General features: G+C 40.6%; 1 protein-coding gene across 3 annotated transcripts in view; it reads right to left on the reverse strand.

Moving 5' to 3' along the window:
- Positions 1-16,741, reverse strand: part of NKAIN2 (sodium/potassium transporting ATPase interacting 2) — a 518,720-nt gene extending 501,979 nt beyond the window's left edge. Inside the window, exon 1 of one of the 3 annotated variants that reach the window (XR_011680776.1) lies at positions 16,030-16,741. Coding sequence is in view for 1 of the 3 variants with exons in the window: in XM_071437552.1 (XP_071293653.1) it covers positions 16,030-16,083 (54 nt within the window). In the remaining 2 variants the exon portion in view is untranslated. The remainder of the gene's footprint in view (positions 1-16,029) is intronic. The other 2 variants (XR_011680775.1, XM_071437552.1) reach the window with 2 other exon arrangements.
- Between the last annotated feature and the right edge of the window lie 237 nt (positions 16,742-16,978).

Below are 16,978 nucleotides of genomic sequence, written 5' to 3' on the forward strand. Positions count from 1 at the left end.
AACACTGAGCTGAAAATGGATATGTAATCCACTGCTTATATGCACCCTCTATTCAACATATTAAGACTCTGCCTGTGCCTAAGCTTCATCTACTTTTCCCCAGAAGCCAAATTTCCCAGCTCAAGTGGTAAAGTTATGAGAGTTTTTCTTCGTTAAGTCCCCAATTCTATGACACATTCAGTGTCATCATGTATGCACTGCAGTACACCTGCAGTACCTGACACATCACTGCTTAAAACATTAATTCAGTGTCAAGTATGACATCTTCCCACATCACTGAGACATACATATTTTTTCCTGTTAGATAAACACATTAACATACATTCCTGCATATATATTTACATGCATTGAACAAATATTTCCAACTGACTTGCTTCCTCCAACCTCTTTATCTCATCTGAACCATGAATCCCTGAAAAACTGTTGTCTTTTTTTATCTCAGACCAGTATAAAAAGAGGTTAGTCTAGTGGAAAGAAACCCCTCTGAGAATAAATTCCCCAAATTAAAAAACTAGTTCCATCAATGATGTTATTTTCTTTCTTTTCTCTTCCCTCTATCTCTTCTCCCCATTCCTTTACCCCCACATCTCATGGAAGCTGTTACTACAGCAGAGACCAGTTGTTATTTTCCTACCTGCACTTCTTGAACTCAATAAGCTTTACTGTCATTTCATTCACTTATTATCAGGGGATTTTCTTTCACTAAAGGTGCATTTCTTTAAGATGTGCAGTATTTGAGGAAAACAGCTCTGCCTCTTTTTCTCTTGTCACGCTGCAACAGAACTGATATTCCCTCACATTGGGAATGGGAATATCTATGGGAGTAAAGATTATAGTCCAGTGAAATACAGTTGGGTGTATCTGGCTACACATTGCCTCGTCATGAAATAGATCACTGATTGACTGCAACCAAGAAAATTCATGCAGACTCAGTAACATAGGAAAGAACTGGAAAGAGTGATTCCATCCAGAAATATTTCATGTTTATTAGTAGCTACTAAGTAAGCAATCCCTGCTGTTTAATATAGCTTAGCTTATAGCTCATGGCAGCAGCAGAAGGCAAGCTAATATAAAAAATACCAACTAAGAAGTGGCTCCATGTAACTTTTCTTCCTTCCAAGACATTTCAAGGAAGTAAAACAAGTAGGACTTGAGTAGTGAAAAGATAGGAACAGTGACAAAAAGAACATATGAAAAAAATCCACAGTCACACACTCTATTAGTGCATGTCAGCTCTTGGAAAGCAGAGACACAGACACCATTATGAAGAGATGAACTTTATTAGCTCTATTTTACAGTTTTCCTGTTTGCAATTAATTTACATCAATCTTATTGCATGAGTAAACCTCAACAAACAGTGAATAGCCTCTTTTTTGTGTGTGTTTTTTCCTTGATGTATTCTGCAGATTCATAAGCAGATAATATAACTTTAAAAGAATCTAGTTATGGCAGAGCATGTGCTTGTCAAGAAGATGGGGCCTGACTCTTTTCAGTGATGCCCAGTGACAGGACAAGAGGCAACATGAACAAACTGAAATATATGAAGTTCCACCTGAACATGAAGAAAAACTTCTTTACTTTGAGGCTGTCAGAGCACTGGAACAGGCAGCTCAGAGAGATTATGAAACCCCGCCTGAATATGATCCTGTGCAAGCTGCTCTAGGTGAGGCTGCTTTAGCAGGAGGGTTGGACTATGCAGATGGAGAGATCATCTCCAGAGATCCCTTCAACCCCAACCATTCTGTGATTCTGTGAAATATAAAAGGGAGTAAAGAGAAAGGGGGAAAAAAAAAAGAAAAAAAATTATCCATATTTTAACTTATTTTATATTCAGCACCAAGCATACATCAAATGTGCAGGGGAGCAAAAAAGCACAAGTTTTCTGTGGATTCCAGACACCTACTTTATGACTCAATATTCTATACCAAGCTCATGGAGATACTTGTTCTTTCAGAGGGTGATTTAAAGCACCTAAGTAAAGTTTCTAAATGCTATCAAAGAGTAGTGAATTCCCCCCCTAGAGACCCCTGCCTGCCTCCATCATCCTGAAAGGCAGCCTAGGCACTGAGTAGGTACCTGGAGGGAATTCCTCTCAGGTGCTTGCATGCATGGAAGAGTGTGGCAGCAAATAAAGCAAGCAGTACAGAAAATGACACAGATCTCCAATAAGGTGCACTAGAAATACTTACTTCAAGATTATACTAGCTGACTAGTGAAAGACTGTGATGACCCAGCCTTAAGAGGAAGGAAGCACCTTGCATTATTCCTGCAAGCATAGGGAGACTGTGTAGACACAAGAAATAAAGGTTTTAGAAAATACCTCTATTTTCTAAACCTGTACCTAAATTTTTCAAGTATGAGTACTCTCCTTAGAAGGAATTCACAGATGCATCTTCCTACCTATCATTTTGAAAATGCTTCCCCTTTCCAAGGCCAACGTCCTTACAGTAGCAATACTCAGTCTGCCATGTACCCAGTAAAACCACTACAGTGTAAAACATTCTTCTTCAATAAATTAGTAAGCTAATAATGTCCCTGCAAATATTTATTTTCTTACACTACAGGAACATTATCTGAAATACAGAATTTTCTAACATGTTTTTAATCAAAAATTAGGATGGTCTAACATTCCTAAAGCATTAATGTGGAGACAAAGTGTGGAACAAAAATCTAGGGTAAAGCTATGTGCAACTATGCACAAGATGTGCCAATCAGAAATATCTACGTAAATTCATAAACAAATTTTCAGCTCACCATCAGCTCATGCTGAGACAATTATTGATCAATATTCTGTCAAGTATAACATAATTCTAGAGATTTATTTTCCTTATCCCTCACTTTAACCTAAGACCTGCTGAATTTCAATTGAAGTAAATACACGATCTTTACCTTTCTGACCTTTAAAAAAAATTCACTAAGCACATTTTATCTCAATCAAATTTGATGTTCTAAAGAGATTTTGGTGGCTGTATTTGTATAGTGACCTTATATAAGCCCTAGGATGGCTATGATGTAGAGGTTCCTCATAAATGTAATTTGACACTTTATATGGAAACACTCCTGGAAGATTAATCATTCCTTCGCTCAGCAAGCATGTCTCAGCACACTCCTTAACAAATTTCACATCTTCAAGATAAATGGGATAAAAGCTCTAAGTTACAACACACCGCTAAAGAAGACCAAAGACAATCCAGTGCAAGAGTCTCAGGTCTCTGCACAAGCACAAACTTTCTCCTTCACCTTGCTGGATTATGTGTGAAATAATTTTACACTGTAAGAATGCAATTGCACAGTAAGAGTGCAATTCAGTGGCTATTGTTGCACCGAGGTATGAAGGGTGCCAGCATGGCTCGGGCCCCTGGATGCCACCATTCACAGCTTAAGTGTGTCTGCACCACAGGGCACTACCAACACAGGGAGACATCTAGGAGAGCAGAAAAAATTTTTCCTAAATTGTGCAGGTGAGCCTAGGGTGTAGAGATTAAAGTCATGTTCTCATGAAATCCCTAGAGGCAAAAAAATAGGTTGGCATCTCATTATGAGAGACATACCTTCCCAACTGCCTCAGAGAAGGCTGTTCTGAAGGGCTCCTCTGGCACCTGTTGGTATCACCAGCTTTCACTCTTTAATATATCTCATACAAAAAAAAAAGTTAATAAAGTTTTTAAAGTTTACTACTGACACACAGCTTCATGCCTTTCCCTTTGGTCCTGTCATTGGTCACCACAGGCAAGAGATCAGTGCCTGCTCCTCCTCCTCCCCTCACAAGGAAGCTGCTATGAGGTCTCCCCTCAGTCTCCTCCAGGCTGAACAGACCAAGTGACCTCAGCCGCTTTTCATACAGCCTCACCTCTAGGCCCTTCACCATTTTATGCTCTCCTTTGGATGCTCCCTAATTGATTTATATCCTTCTTATACTCTAGTGCCAAAAATACAATATTCAAGGCGAGGCCACCCCAGTGCAGAGCAGAATGAGACAATTTGCTCCCTGGACAGGCTGGCGATGCTGTGCCTGATACACCCTAGGACACAGCTGGCCCTCCTGAATTCCAGAGCATCCACTGCTGGCTCATGCTCAACTTGCCACTGACCAGGATCCTAGGTCCTTTATGTGGGACTGCTCTTCAGTGTCTCGTTCCCCACCCTGTACAAATATCCAGCGTTGCCCCATCCCAGGTTCAGAATCTGGCACTTGTACTTGTTAAGCTTCATACGGCTGGTGAGTGCCCAGCCCTCTAATTCATCGAGGTCTCTCTGCAGGGCCTCTGCTTTCAAGGGAGTCAACAGCTTCACCCAATTCAGTATCATTGTGCTCATGCTGAACATCAAAGCAGCTGGAACCTTTAGCACAGCCATTTTCCAGAGAGCTCAAAATGAAAGGTAGCAGTGAACTTACTGTAAGTCTAGGTTTTCTAATTCATATAAAAACGTACTAGCAGTTTGTCAAAAGTCAGCTATTTTTAAATGGCATAAGCATAAAAGGAAATGTCAAACATTACCTGTTCAATCCATTCATCACTGTAGCTTTGTATCTTGTCTGAAATTAGTAAGGAAACTGTCTGGAATAGATGCTGCAGTTTCAAGATGAATAATTTTCACCTTCCAAAAAAAGTCAAGGCTTGTGCTCACCAAGAAATCTAATTTGTCACCCCAAGTAGTGCAGAATTTCCAATTTACTCAAATTTTGAAAAGCAAACAAAAAACAAAAGAGAAACTTGAATGAACATTGAGGCATGTGTTTACATTCTCTAGGGCAGTCTGGGTTGCCTACCAGGCAGCTCTGAGCCGAGAGAAGCAATTGCTTACAGATTTGCATATGCAGCACATTACAACAGCTAAAATGCCAAGAGGTGGTTCTTGAGAATATGTTCTTGGGCTTGCCATGGTCAATAAACCTTGCTGTTCACTGCAAATGGTTTTCTCCAGCTGAGTTTACATTAGTTCCTAACAGCATTATGATGGCACTGTGCCATTGTTATGTTCTTTGTTCCAATTCAGTCCATTTCTCAGCAAAAGTGACAGCAACCAAAGCATCATTACAGCATCTGAGTAACTCTGGAAAAACCTGCTGGACACTCCTTTTCTTTTAATCCTGATGGGATTAAAGAGAGACCCAAGAGTTACCACAAAATGCTTACAAGTTGAAAACATCTCCTGCACACCAAGCTTCCTCGGACTGCTCTTGGGCTGATGGGGTCCTGAATACCTGGCCTTCTAGTGAAGACACTCAGCATGCACTGAAAGACTCAGATGTTGCACATTTTGACATTGCCTTTCTTACTCACCTGGTTAAAAAGGCCAGCTAATATTTGCTGGAAGTTCGAAACCTCCTTACAGACAATGAACTCTGAACAAGCAACTGAATAGTTGCAGATCTGTAACTATTTCATTCCTGGTTTTTATACCTAAGTTATTTAACTGAAACCACGAGAGCTCCAGCATCCCCTGTTGGTAAAATGAAGAGGAGGGTTATACTCACAACTTCTGTTATCATCAGTGGTAGTTACATATATGTGCTGGGCAGAGAAGAACAGTTGTCCTCTCATAAGGTGCTAGTCATGACAAATATAATACTGATATGGGACCCACATAATTTTCTTTAAAAGCACACTGCAAAGCAAGAATGATGGCAAATGACAGGAAGCAGGGAAAAACCTCAACATTCTCTCATGGTTTTTTAATTTCAGTTCACAAAGAACAGCACATTTCTGCAGCAAATAGAGCTTACTAAACCAGCTGCCTTTTGTTATTATCCTTATGCCTATCTGCGATATTATACAACAGATACCACTTTATTGGTGTCCATAAATAACTTTTATTATGCATCTGAAACAGCACAGTTTAGCACGTTGCACAACAGACATTTCTTCCAGTCGCTGAAGCCAATAACTTTACTTCTGTACCTGCCACTACGACCCCCACCACTCGGTTATGGCTTTCATTTACAGAAAAGAAAGGAAAAACAAAAAAATATTGCACCAAACAGTAGGCCCTCTAAACAGTCTGAAAGGTTGTCAGGACCAGAAATAGGCATTATTAGGAATATTGCTGAACACTGCATCCAACTCCAATTTGTTGTGAGCTTCCTTCTAGAAGTACCAAATTTACTGCCAGCTCCACACTCAGGAAAGCCCGTCTGATAGAATCTAAGACAGTGAACTCTGTTTTCAGGATACACTGAAGCCCATATCTTATGTTAACACAACCAGTGCCATCATCTGGCTTGTTACCAAGCTGCTGTCACTGTCTGCAACTGCTGCAAGTGTCAAAGAAAATAAAAGCTAACTGGCCTCAAGGGCATGAAATGGGCATGGACAATAACTTAAATGTAAATTAAAAAGAAAAGACAGGGAAAAGGTAAAATCAATTTTATAACTCATGGCAAAAATAATATCCAAATTCTATACTGTATTTTATTCAGTCAAGCCTCTTACTGTGTTGCATTCCTTTAGCCACTAACGTTTTAATTTGTTTTAATGCTATTTGCTCTGCCAATTTGAACAGTGACGTAATGACATATGGCTCCCTCATATCCAGTGGTACTCACAGCACCTTTGTCACTGGTGGCTCAAGAGCACAATGGACACTATCTTGAGTTTAATGTATTTGTGGCTTTGTGAAGGCAGTAATGACATACAATGGGTTTTTTCTCCTTTTGTTTCTGTGCTCTGTAATAGAACACCCTGCCACAAAGACTGTGACCAGAGTGTAATGAAAAATGCAAAGCCATTGTCAGTCATGGCAAAAATTTGCAAACTTTACATTTTGTTTAATTATTGAAGAATGGCTTTTCAAAGAGACATGCATTGTTCTAAAGAGGCATTGCAGCACCTATCTTCCTCTCCTCACAAAAGCTTTTTATCTTCAAACAAGAAGAATATACTTGTTGAGGGCCAATTACTAGTCTGTCTATGAAGAAGTTTAAAGGAATTTTTAATTAGTAAATTGACCCATACTATGAGTCACCTGGAGAAGAAGGACATAATTTCCTAAGACAGTTAAGCTTTCTCACACAAATATTAGTCAGTACCTTAGATTCAAGACCCTCTAGCTCTTAATGCTACCTTGTTCTTGTGCACCAATTTAATTCACTACTGCAGCATCACTCAGAATGACAGTAAATGCTACTCAAGGTGAACAGGGGCAACCCTCTGACCCTTGTTCTAGGCTTCTAGCATGACTTCCATTCATCCAGAAGAAATGTTATGCATCACTCAATTATGTTCTGCCTGAATTCTAAAAAAAGAGTTTGACAGTCTATCTAATCTTCTTTAGTACAAATATATCATCAAAAATAAACAGGCTTGACTGTATAATGAGCTTAATAAAGGTGCATGCAGAAGAGAGGCCTATGCAGTTGATAAAAAGAGGCAGCCACTTCCAGAAGTTGGTTCAGAGCCTATTCATTACATGTTTGAATGAGATAGCATGAGTCTCTCTCCCACTACCTACAAATGTTGCTGCATTTTTTGCTGTCTGAAAGGTGATGCAATGTATAAACATGACAGGCATCACCATTTCAACATACATCTTAGAAATAAGAGAATTAACCTCACATGCTGCTTTCTGTAACAAACTCCACTAATGAGAATTCCTTCATAAGAAAAGAGTCAGGAGGAAACCAGAACTCAATCTGTTATGGTATGAATATAGAATATGACAGACTTTTCTTATTCCCATTCACACAACTGGTAACTTGCCAGTTACATGTAACTGGTGACTTTCCACCAGAGATACTGCCTAACATTCCAAATACAAAAAAAGAAAAAGAATACCCCCCCCCCTCACACACACACACTGCCACCCCAAACTCTAATATTAGAAACCTATTTTTTTCCAAACAGCATAGGAAAATATGAGATTCATTCATGTCAAATAAATGGGGGTTTTTACTTTTTTCAGCAATCAGTATAATAATCAGCATTTTCTACATATGTTATGTCATCACGTAGGCAGCAGAGAAACGAGTTGTCTGTAAAGATTCACCTTAATCCAAGCATCAGTGAGAGATATTTTCAGGGTATCCAGATACATGTAAACGTTTAAGTAGGAATCAGCAGATCTCCAAACTGATAAACATTTCTCATAAGTTATGTATGAATTAAAATCAAGTTTTTATTAAAAATGCATAAGTATGATCTGTGGTGAATAGAACCATTAGCTATGCATGTTTACTCTTTAGTGAACACAGAAATCAGTAATATTTCTTCTAAATGCCATTTCCATCAGAGGGTTATAAAATGATAAAATGCTTAAATGATTCTCAGATGCCATCCAGCTGGTACATGTACAACTGGGGAGAGGACATAAAATAATGAACTGTGAAATGTTTATTTGCCACAGGGGCAAGAAAATGTCATTTCAACTATTGCACCCATTCTACTTTACAAGTCAGGTGGCACTTAACAGTCCCTCACTTCTGTGATAAAACAAATGAATGAAGGCTAATCTGGATGATAATAAACTATCCAATTCTTTAAAGTTATTACATTTATTACACACTCTTTTTGATCGCACAGTATTTACAATGCTCCCTGTCTTCTTCACTCCTGTTGGAAGCTACAGAAAAATCATCCAAACCCCAAAGTGAGCATAAATTGGTTTTATCCATGTGATTTTAGCATCATATTTTAGGGGATCATAAGGGAGGATGCACAAAGGCTGACATTGTTCTAGTGGAAGCAGGCTCCTTGATTTTTCTTCATAGTCAATGAAGACACAAATACTTTTCCAAAACAGCATTGCTCAATCTCTAGATCACAGTTGTCCTTAAAATCAAACATTCCTCACCAAAATAACAAGTGAAAATGCAAGAGTAAGGAAAATATAAATAATAAGTACTGTGAATTACTAACATCATACAATGGGTCTGTGATTTTTCTTTTCTCTCCCACTCCCAAAAAGCCTGCATTAGCTGAAAAACCACTTTACTTAAGGCACAATTCTAATGGTCATCTTAAGCCAAGAAACAACATTAGGCAATCTGACCTATCCCCTTATGGACTCCCTCTTCTGATTGCAGGGAAGCCTAGAGAGATTATTCTGATTTAGTCATATCATCAATAGTCTTGTCCTCATCCAAATTTGAAAATACTCACTATTATTATTCTCCATAAAATGTCATTTGAATTCAGAACCTTACATGACATCCTGTAAAAATTCAAAATTTCTGACATACCTTTTACAAAAGACCACTGGAATCTGCTGTCTCTTTTGTCATTTTCCTCCTGGGATAATCTCTTGAGCTCAGTGGGACAATGGGACCAAAACTGAAGTCTGGAGTGTACTGGGATACACAAATAGCTCACTGACATCAGCCTCCAGAGCAAATACTGTCTGAATCTCACCAGTCCCTAAGCTCAGGGGAGTTTCTAAAAACATCATGCTAAATGAAACTGGATGTTGACATCTCTGTTATCAAATGCAGCAAAATATTGAGAAGATCCCATATGGATTTAGATGCATTTCTGGAACAACTCATCAAGTACTTGTTTTCACACCTTATCTGCAGCACTTTGCACTGCAGTGTACATTCTCATGGCCCAGCCTGGGACAGTAGTCACTACCATCTTAAAACATGTTTCTGTTTTCAACCACAGAATCTGTTCCTTTCTGTTAACTACAAAATGAGATATTTCCCTTCATGGACTACAGAGTGACTAGAAGGAAACTTTGGAGTATTTTTAAAATGCTTACTTAGTGCTTTTTGTAAAGCAACAGAAAAACAAAACAAAACAAGAGAAACCCCAAAAATAAAACGACAGCACCACTCATTGCTCAAGGTGCTAGCTCAAGTCTCTGTGAATATGAAATTAATTCCTACTGTCACAAATTTTCCCCATGGCTACACAAAAAAAGTAACTCTGCTAGATATTCTAGGTGCCTATAACCAGGTAGTTCAATCAACTTCTATCTATTTAAACCTTTCCTTCCTACCAAACACTACAGTATCAGAATGTTGAGTCTGCTAACTGAACTCTAAAGGAGCTTCAAAATGCAGTGAATTAAACTTTTATCCAGCTGGTTTTAAATCTTTTACCCCTGTAACTTAACACACTCCACTTTTCTTAAAGTGCATAACCAATTACTCATTATTATTCATTTACACTTCTACAAAAAATAACATTGTCCCATTCTCAGCAAATGTCAAGCCACTAAAATTAAATTATATAATGGACTGTTTCCTCAGGCATTCATTTTTTTGCACTCATCACCCCTTTTGAGCTCAAGTTATAAGGAACAAAAAGTTTGGTTATGAATCCTTGGTATTTTATCTCAAAACCAGACATTTATAAAAGTGCTTATTTTTCTAGAAAGGTCTCACAAACTTAAAAAAATTACTACAGGCTTTCTCATGACAAGAGATGTTAGCTCTCTGAATTCATAACCAAGTTTCTGGTGTATCTATTTCCAGCAACACCTCAAAATCTACTCCTTAGTGTTATACAATAGCTCTCAAGCACACATCTGCTGAAAGTCTGCTATTCACAGACTGTTTCCTTTTCATTGCTAGTAGGATCACATGTTTTTGGATACAATAAAACTTTCACTTTCCTATCAAATCTAAAACAAAGCAACTTTAAAGGAGGAAAACAAAGCAGGACTTTAAAGAAGGGACAGATGCAAGTTGTTGACATAGTCACAATTTTAAAGGTAGCACCTAAGTATTACCCAAAACTGAAACCAATTCTTTCTATTCTTTGCAGATTGATAAAACTACAGATCCACAGGCTTAGTGCAGTAACATCACTTCCCATTCCACGTGAAAAGCCCACGTTTTTCATTTCCCTTTTGCTAGCAGAAAATGTAGGAACATGTACATGTCATCAGAATTTTCCACTGCAGACACTTCTCTCCTAAAGCTGCTATAGAAAACTATTGGCAGCAGTGACAATGAAACACAATCAAAACACACATGCAAAAAAGAAAAAACCTCTCCCCCAAACCCAGCAATTAAAAGCAAACTCCCAAAATTTCACTACTGCTTCCCTTTAACACAAATGAAAAAAAAAAAAAGACATTATACGTTCATTAGTTATGTACTCTGGTGTGCTATGGCAAAGTACCTGACACTATGCATGGTGTAAGACCCTATATTAACAAAAAATATGTTCTTTATTGCATAATACTTCAGGATAGCTAATTCTGAAGAATATCCACTGTGATTGCCTTTGCTCTGCCCTCAGTGGGAACTGAGCTCTAATCCAGCAAACTTCACTCTCTGAAAGTCCTGAGAATTAAACCTCCAAACTGTTAAAACATGAGGTTTTCTCCAAGTAAGAATATTCATGATATTAAACTGCATTAAACCTTGTAGCTAGATTTGTGGTATAGACTAGAGCCTGTCATGATCACCATTCCTGAATGAGCATAAGAATGTTTGCTATTCATATTTAAAAAAGGCAAACCTAAACTTTACAGGGCCTGTCGCTAAGGCAGACTCTTTCCCCCAAGTATCACACTCTGTTCTCTTTAGTTACATATGCTGATTTTTAATAATGCAAGGGAGAATTGGAAGAGTACAAGGAACTCTTCAGTCTTATATTAAGTGTGCAATATTGATTATAGACATCTCTCGTGACACCTCTTGTCACAGAAGAAATATAGTAAATACTTCTTTCCATACTAGTTTGTATGTAATTCATTTCCCGGGTTCCACCACTCTACCTGCTGCAGTTCAAATATGTATCCTCATGTCCAACAACCAATTAAGTATGTGTTTATGGACACCAGTATCACAGTTAAGTATAGAAATTACCTCAGCTAAAACAGTTTTTGAAACAAAGTATTTTAATTTTCTCTTAATTAGCATTATTCATTTGTGGAAAACTACAGAACGAGGACATTCTATACAAACCATTTGCATTTTGATAATTTTTTTCATTAGCTCAAAAGACCTGGCCTCTTAGCAAACCAACCAAGTTTGGGTATCTTTTTCATTCTGCTTGGCCAGAATGACAGACTTGGACAGTGGCTCCAGCCAGACCTGGAACAGGATGAGCTCAGAAAGAGTCACCATGAGCTTGTGTGCACATAGACCCAACTGTGAAGTGCTAGCAAGAGGAAGGAGAGACTTTACAACCATCATATACTGGTGCTTGTGAAAGACAAGCTTTAGAGATTCAGATAATGTATTTATATTATAATACATCTTTAGAGCATCAGATGGAGTACCTCACAATCACTAACTGACCCCTTGCATATATATATATATATATATATATATATATATATGGCTTGTTGACAAATTTTGTATGTTTTTTAATACTTAGTTGGAATATCTGAACTGAAATATAGTTGACTTAAAAAAAAGAGGAAGAAAAGAAAAACAACAGGCAGAACAGGCAAATTTTACAGAAATATTTATATAAATGAGTTCAGTAAATTCAGATTGAAACTGAGAGAAGGGAGAGTAAAAGCTGAATTATCTGTTATCTAATTTGCTTTGTGGGAGTATGGCATCTTTGTCTGATGGTGAGAAACAATAAGGCAATGATTACTAGGGACTTAAAGTTTCCTCATGAAGTACAGTCCTTTCTTATCACTGCACTTGGGGGGAGACCTTCTAAGTAGAAAACATGCTGTACTTTTTCTTGTTTTGTCGTGCTCCAAGTTTTCCCAAGCAACAACAATGGGAAAGAAGAAAGTTTCAATCTGGTTTCTGTGGGGCTCTTGAAAACTTCTAGAAACCAAAACAGTCTTGGCAGTTTCCCTTTTGCTGCTCTATTTAAAAGACTAGGCAACAAGACATTAGTGCTACTGATGCAAGCTATTAATAGAAAAGGAAACACCCAAAAATAGAGAGGTTTAAAGGACAAAATGAAATAGTGGCAAAATCTTTTATTGCAACCAGTACAGTTACCATACAACAAAAACCACCAGAGCCCTGTGCTGAAGGTTCTCTTCAGAAAGGAAATGAGCAAGAGACCAAAACTAATATCTTTATATATATATATCTGTGTGTGTATATGTGTGTATATATATATATATATATGGAGAGAGAGAGAGAGAGAGAGAGAGAGAGAGATAACAAATTTTGTATACAGAAAGCAATGCCTTGCTCCTAACATGAGCAAAATTAGCTTTTACTTGCTCTAATTTTTCTCATTGGCTACAAATGCAGAGGAAAATGAGCTGTCAAAGGTTGTTTTCCATAGTACAAATGAGAGCACAAACAGTGAGGTATATGTATGTTAATAAGCAGAGAGCAATGATCAGTATGCCCTTGTGAGCAGAAGCATTCCTTGAGGTTTCTGATAATCTGATGGTATACAGTATGTTGCCTTAACTATGAGCACTTAAAATGCATTTATGAAAATAATTCTGCTTGTGCAGGGTCTCTCAAGCTAATGCAGCTCTACTCCTGCACCAGTATCTGAAACAACCCCCTTTTTTACCCATTTTGATATCTACATCATTTATGTGTGTACAATATGCAACAGCTTCTCTAATGAACTGCAGTATTCCACAATACTGTTTATTGTGCAGTGCCTACAAAGACCAATTAGATCACCACACCCTAGCTTTGTATAGATGGAAAAACATATTTACATTAAAGAAACAAAGAAACCTTTCTTCTTACCAACTTTTTCCTCAAAACAAAAGTATACTTTCTACTTAAATATGACCATTTTAAAACTGAATCCCAGGTACCAGTAAAACATAGTCTTCACAATTAAAGCTTGACACTTTTTTTTTGAATTGTGGTTATCAGTGTGGAAATGCTTCCCACACCCATCTCCTCAGGCCAGATAAATACTAGATCCTTTATTTTTGATTTGCATCTTCATTAACGTCGCTGATAATTCCAGGATGAATCTTGACAGCATTTGCTCCTTTAAGTAGTCTTTACCTAAAAAAGTACTGACAACCAACTAATCACCCTTGGGCCTACTGAGGAGAGTTAAATCTCCTTGACTTAAAATTCATAACCTATTCCCATCTGGTGGTATATGGCACATGAAGGAATATGACACATTTATTTTAATAAAATGTGTATTTTTTTCCATTCCGTCTCCTTTTTCTCATTTAAATGATTACTCCTGCTTTTAACCTATCTAAATGTCATGACACAGGCCAAGTGTGATTCAGAAGTTTTCATTGCTGTTAGTACATCCTTTTCTTGCCCAATAAAAATTTTCAAGTTGGCTTTCAGTTTATAATTCTCTTAAAAATTTCCTTAAGGTACTCCAGAAAACAGTATTTATTTAAAAAAAAATATGTTTATTTGACCCTCTAGTTTTATAACCAGTTGTAGGAAGCTTCATGTAGAAAGTAATGCTACAGTTCTGATTAGCTTACCTGCTCATCCACCTGCTGATACATTCCTACAGGCATTTCTGTTGATGTTTTTATGAGTTCTGCATGTATTTTTTTGTCACCATGAGTTAGCAAATATACTTTCCTTCACAGACTTTCAAAAAAATAACAATTTAACATCTTAGCACATTCTATAGTCATCACTACCTCCTGGTTGTTAAAAGCATAAAAAAACAACAACAAAAAAAAAGCTCTGCAAGAGGCACAATTTAAACCAATTTTGTCCCCTTTGTAGGAAAAAGAGAAAAAAAAAGTATGCTTCTGAAACTTATATGGATCTGAAGAACTTCAGACATTAATTTTATGTTTCCAAATTGCTGGAAAAGGCTACATTCCTACCATTCCACTCAAGATTCACTCTATTGCTACTATTGAAGATTTCTTTTTAGACAATATACATGAATAAATCATGTCTGATAAGATACATCCACTTACAAAGAATTAAATAACTTAGGTGGGGAACAGCATATAGAAATAAAATGTGTTCCAGAATACAAAATTATTAAGGACTGATGACAACTGATGAAAAGATCACAGGCATTTCGAATTTCTGATCTGCTAACACATCTTTCTTTCTTACGTACCATTTTACTGATTTGGTTCCTGAAATCTATTCTTTTTCTTCTTTTGTAGTTCTCTTAGTACCTGCCTCCAGGAAAGAAATTGGCAACTATGCTGGTTGCTATTGACACTGACTTACACTTTCTCAGCAAAACTATTCACTAAGAGGTAGAGGGATGGAGTAACATGAAATATTTCATTTCTGCCATAAGGTTAACTGCTTAAAAAAGGTGCTTCCAGCACCTGTTCTGCCAGCACATGAACATTCAATATAATGAGAGTAAGAAATGGGGCATATTACATTGATAAGTCTTTATCTGTATGTCATTGCATCCAAATCCACAGGAATTCTGACATCATGTATCTGATCCATAACAATGAAATAACCCATTGTATACATTACAGAAAGGGATATGAGTTTCTTAACTTTAACCCCAGTCTCTTTCAAAGTGCCACAATACAATTGCACAGCCTAACCATCTTGCTAAGCAGATCTATTTTTAGGCAGCTTCTTTGTTATTGTATCTCAGTGCCTACTTTTTAAACTCAATCTAGTTTCGCTGGTAGCTGAGCTTACAAGCGCTGCCACATGTCTCCTCCAAAGGTAAATATAAATATATGGCTGAGTTCTGTAGCAACATAATGATACAGTGTTAAAATACACTGGACAACAAGTCTGAAAGAAAACAAACAAAAAAAACCCCACATCTGCAGAACAGCTCAGGCGTGACAACTTCACACGGAAAACACACCTGTATGGCAAACTGTGTGCAAGCTGCGCATCACCTCTGACACGCGTCTCTGCCTTACACAGGGCCAGTGAAAGGAAGCCAGGTACCAACTTGAGTCAACGCTTGGGAGAACTGCCCGAGTTTATTAACTCCGCCGTGCGCCCACCGCAGCCTCCCCAGCAGAGTCCCCGCCAAACTACCTGTAACACAGCCCCAATTTCCCACCCTGCCGCCCCGCTCGCATCCCCATGCCAGCCCTCCCAGCCCCTCCTCGCCCAAAGCGCGGGCGCTGCCTTCCCACCCTGCCCCTCCCCGAGCCCCCACTCCGGGCAGCGGGGGAGCCGCCCCGCCGCCCCCTCCTTCCCTACCGCCTTCCTTCCCCCCCCCTCCTCCGCGGGCCGCCCCCGCCGCCACTCACCAGCTGCGCGCCGCACACGGCCACCAGCGTGCACCGGCCGCTGCAATAGCCCATGGCTCCCGGCACCCCGCGCCGCCGTCCCGCGCCGCGCCCACTCAGGCGGCGGGAGAGCACCGCCCGGCCGCCGCCCGGCTCCCGCCTGCCGCCGGCGCTCCCCAGCCCGGGACCCGCATGGGGGCGCGCCCGCCGCCCGCCCGCCCGCCCTCAGCCGCGGCCGCAGCGCCCGCCGCCTCGGCGGTCGCGGGCAGCGGGGCCGGCCGCCCCCGCGGAGGGCGGCAGCGCCGGGGGGAGGGCGGCGGCAGGTGCCTGCAGGAGCAGCCGCGCTCTGCCGCGCAGCCCCAGAGGCATCTGGGCTTCAAAGTTTGCCCCCTCAACTCCGCTCGCAAACCATCCGGGCTCGCAGCCGTCTGCGGCGGGGGGGAGGCGGGGGGAGGAGGGGAGAAGGGAGGGAGGGACGGACGGACGGACGGGGAGGCGAGGCAGGCGGCGGCGCTAAGCTCGGTTCACGCTCGCAGAGCGGCTTCCCTCCTGCCCACGGCATAGCTGCTCCCCCGCCCGCCTTCCTCCTCCTTCTCCTCCTCCTCCCGGTAGGGCTGAGGCAGCCCCAGCTGTGGGAACCCCTCTCCCGGGGGCTCCCCCGCGGGAGGGCGCGGAGAGGCGGCGCAGCGGCGGGGGGCGCCTCCGCTTTGTCTGCGCGGGCGCGGCGAGCGCGGCTGCACCTTCCCGGGCGCCTTTGTCTCGGCGGGACACCTCTCCGCGCCCACCCCGCGCGGAGCTCCCCCGCACCGCACGGCGCCCTCCGCAGCTCCGCCGCCGCACAGGCTCAGCCCCTCCGGCAGGGCACGGCCCGGCCCGGCCCGCGGGCACAGCAGGGCAGCGGAGCGGGGCCCGGCCGCGGGCGCGGAGCGGAGCCGGCGCGGCCGCAGCCCCGCGGTGGGGCGCGCTGCTG

This window comes from Agelaius tricolor, unplaced genomic scaffold (genome assembly GCF_023055355.1).
Source record: "Agelaius tricolor isolate 1412-34295 unplaced genomic scaffold, bAgeTri1.0.p SCAF_1, whole genome shotgun sequence".
NCBI lineage: Eukaryota > Metazoa > Chordata > Aves > Passeriformes > Icteridae > Agelaius > Agelaius tricolor.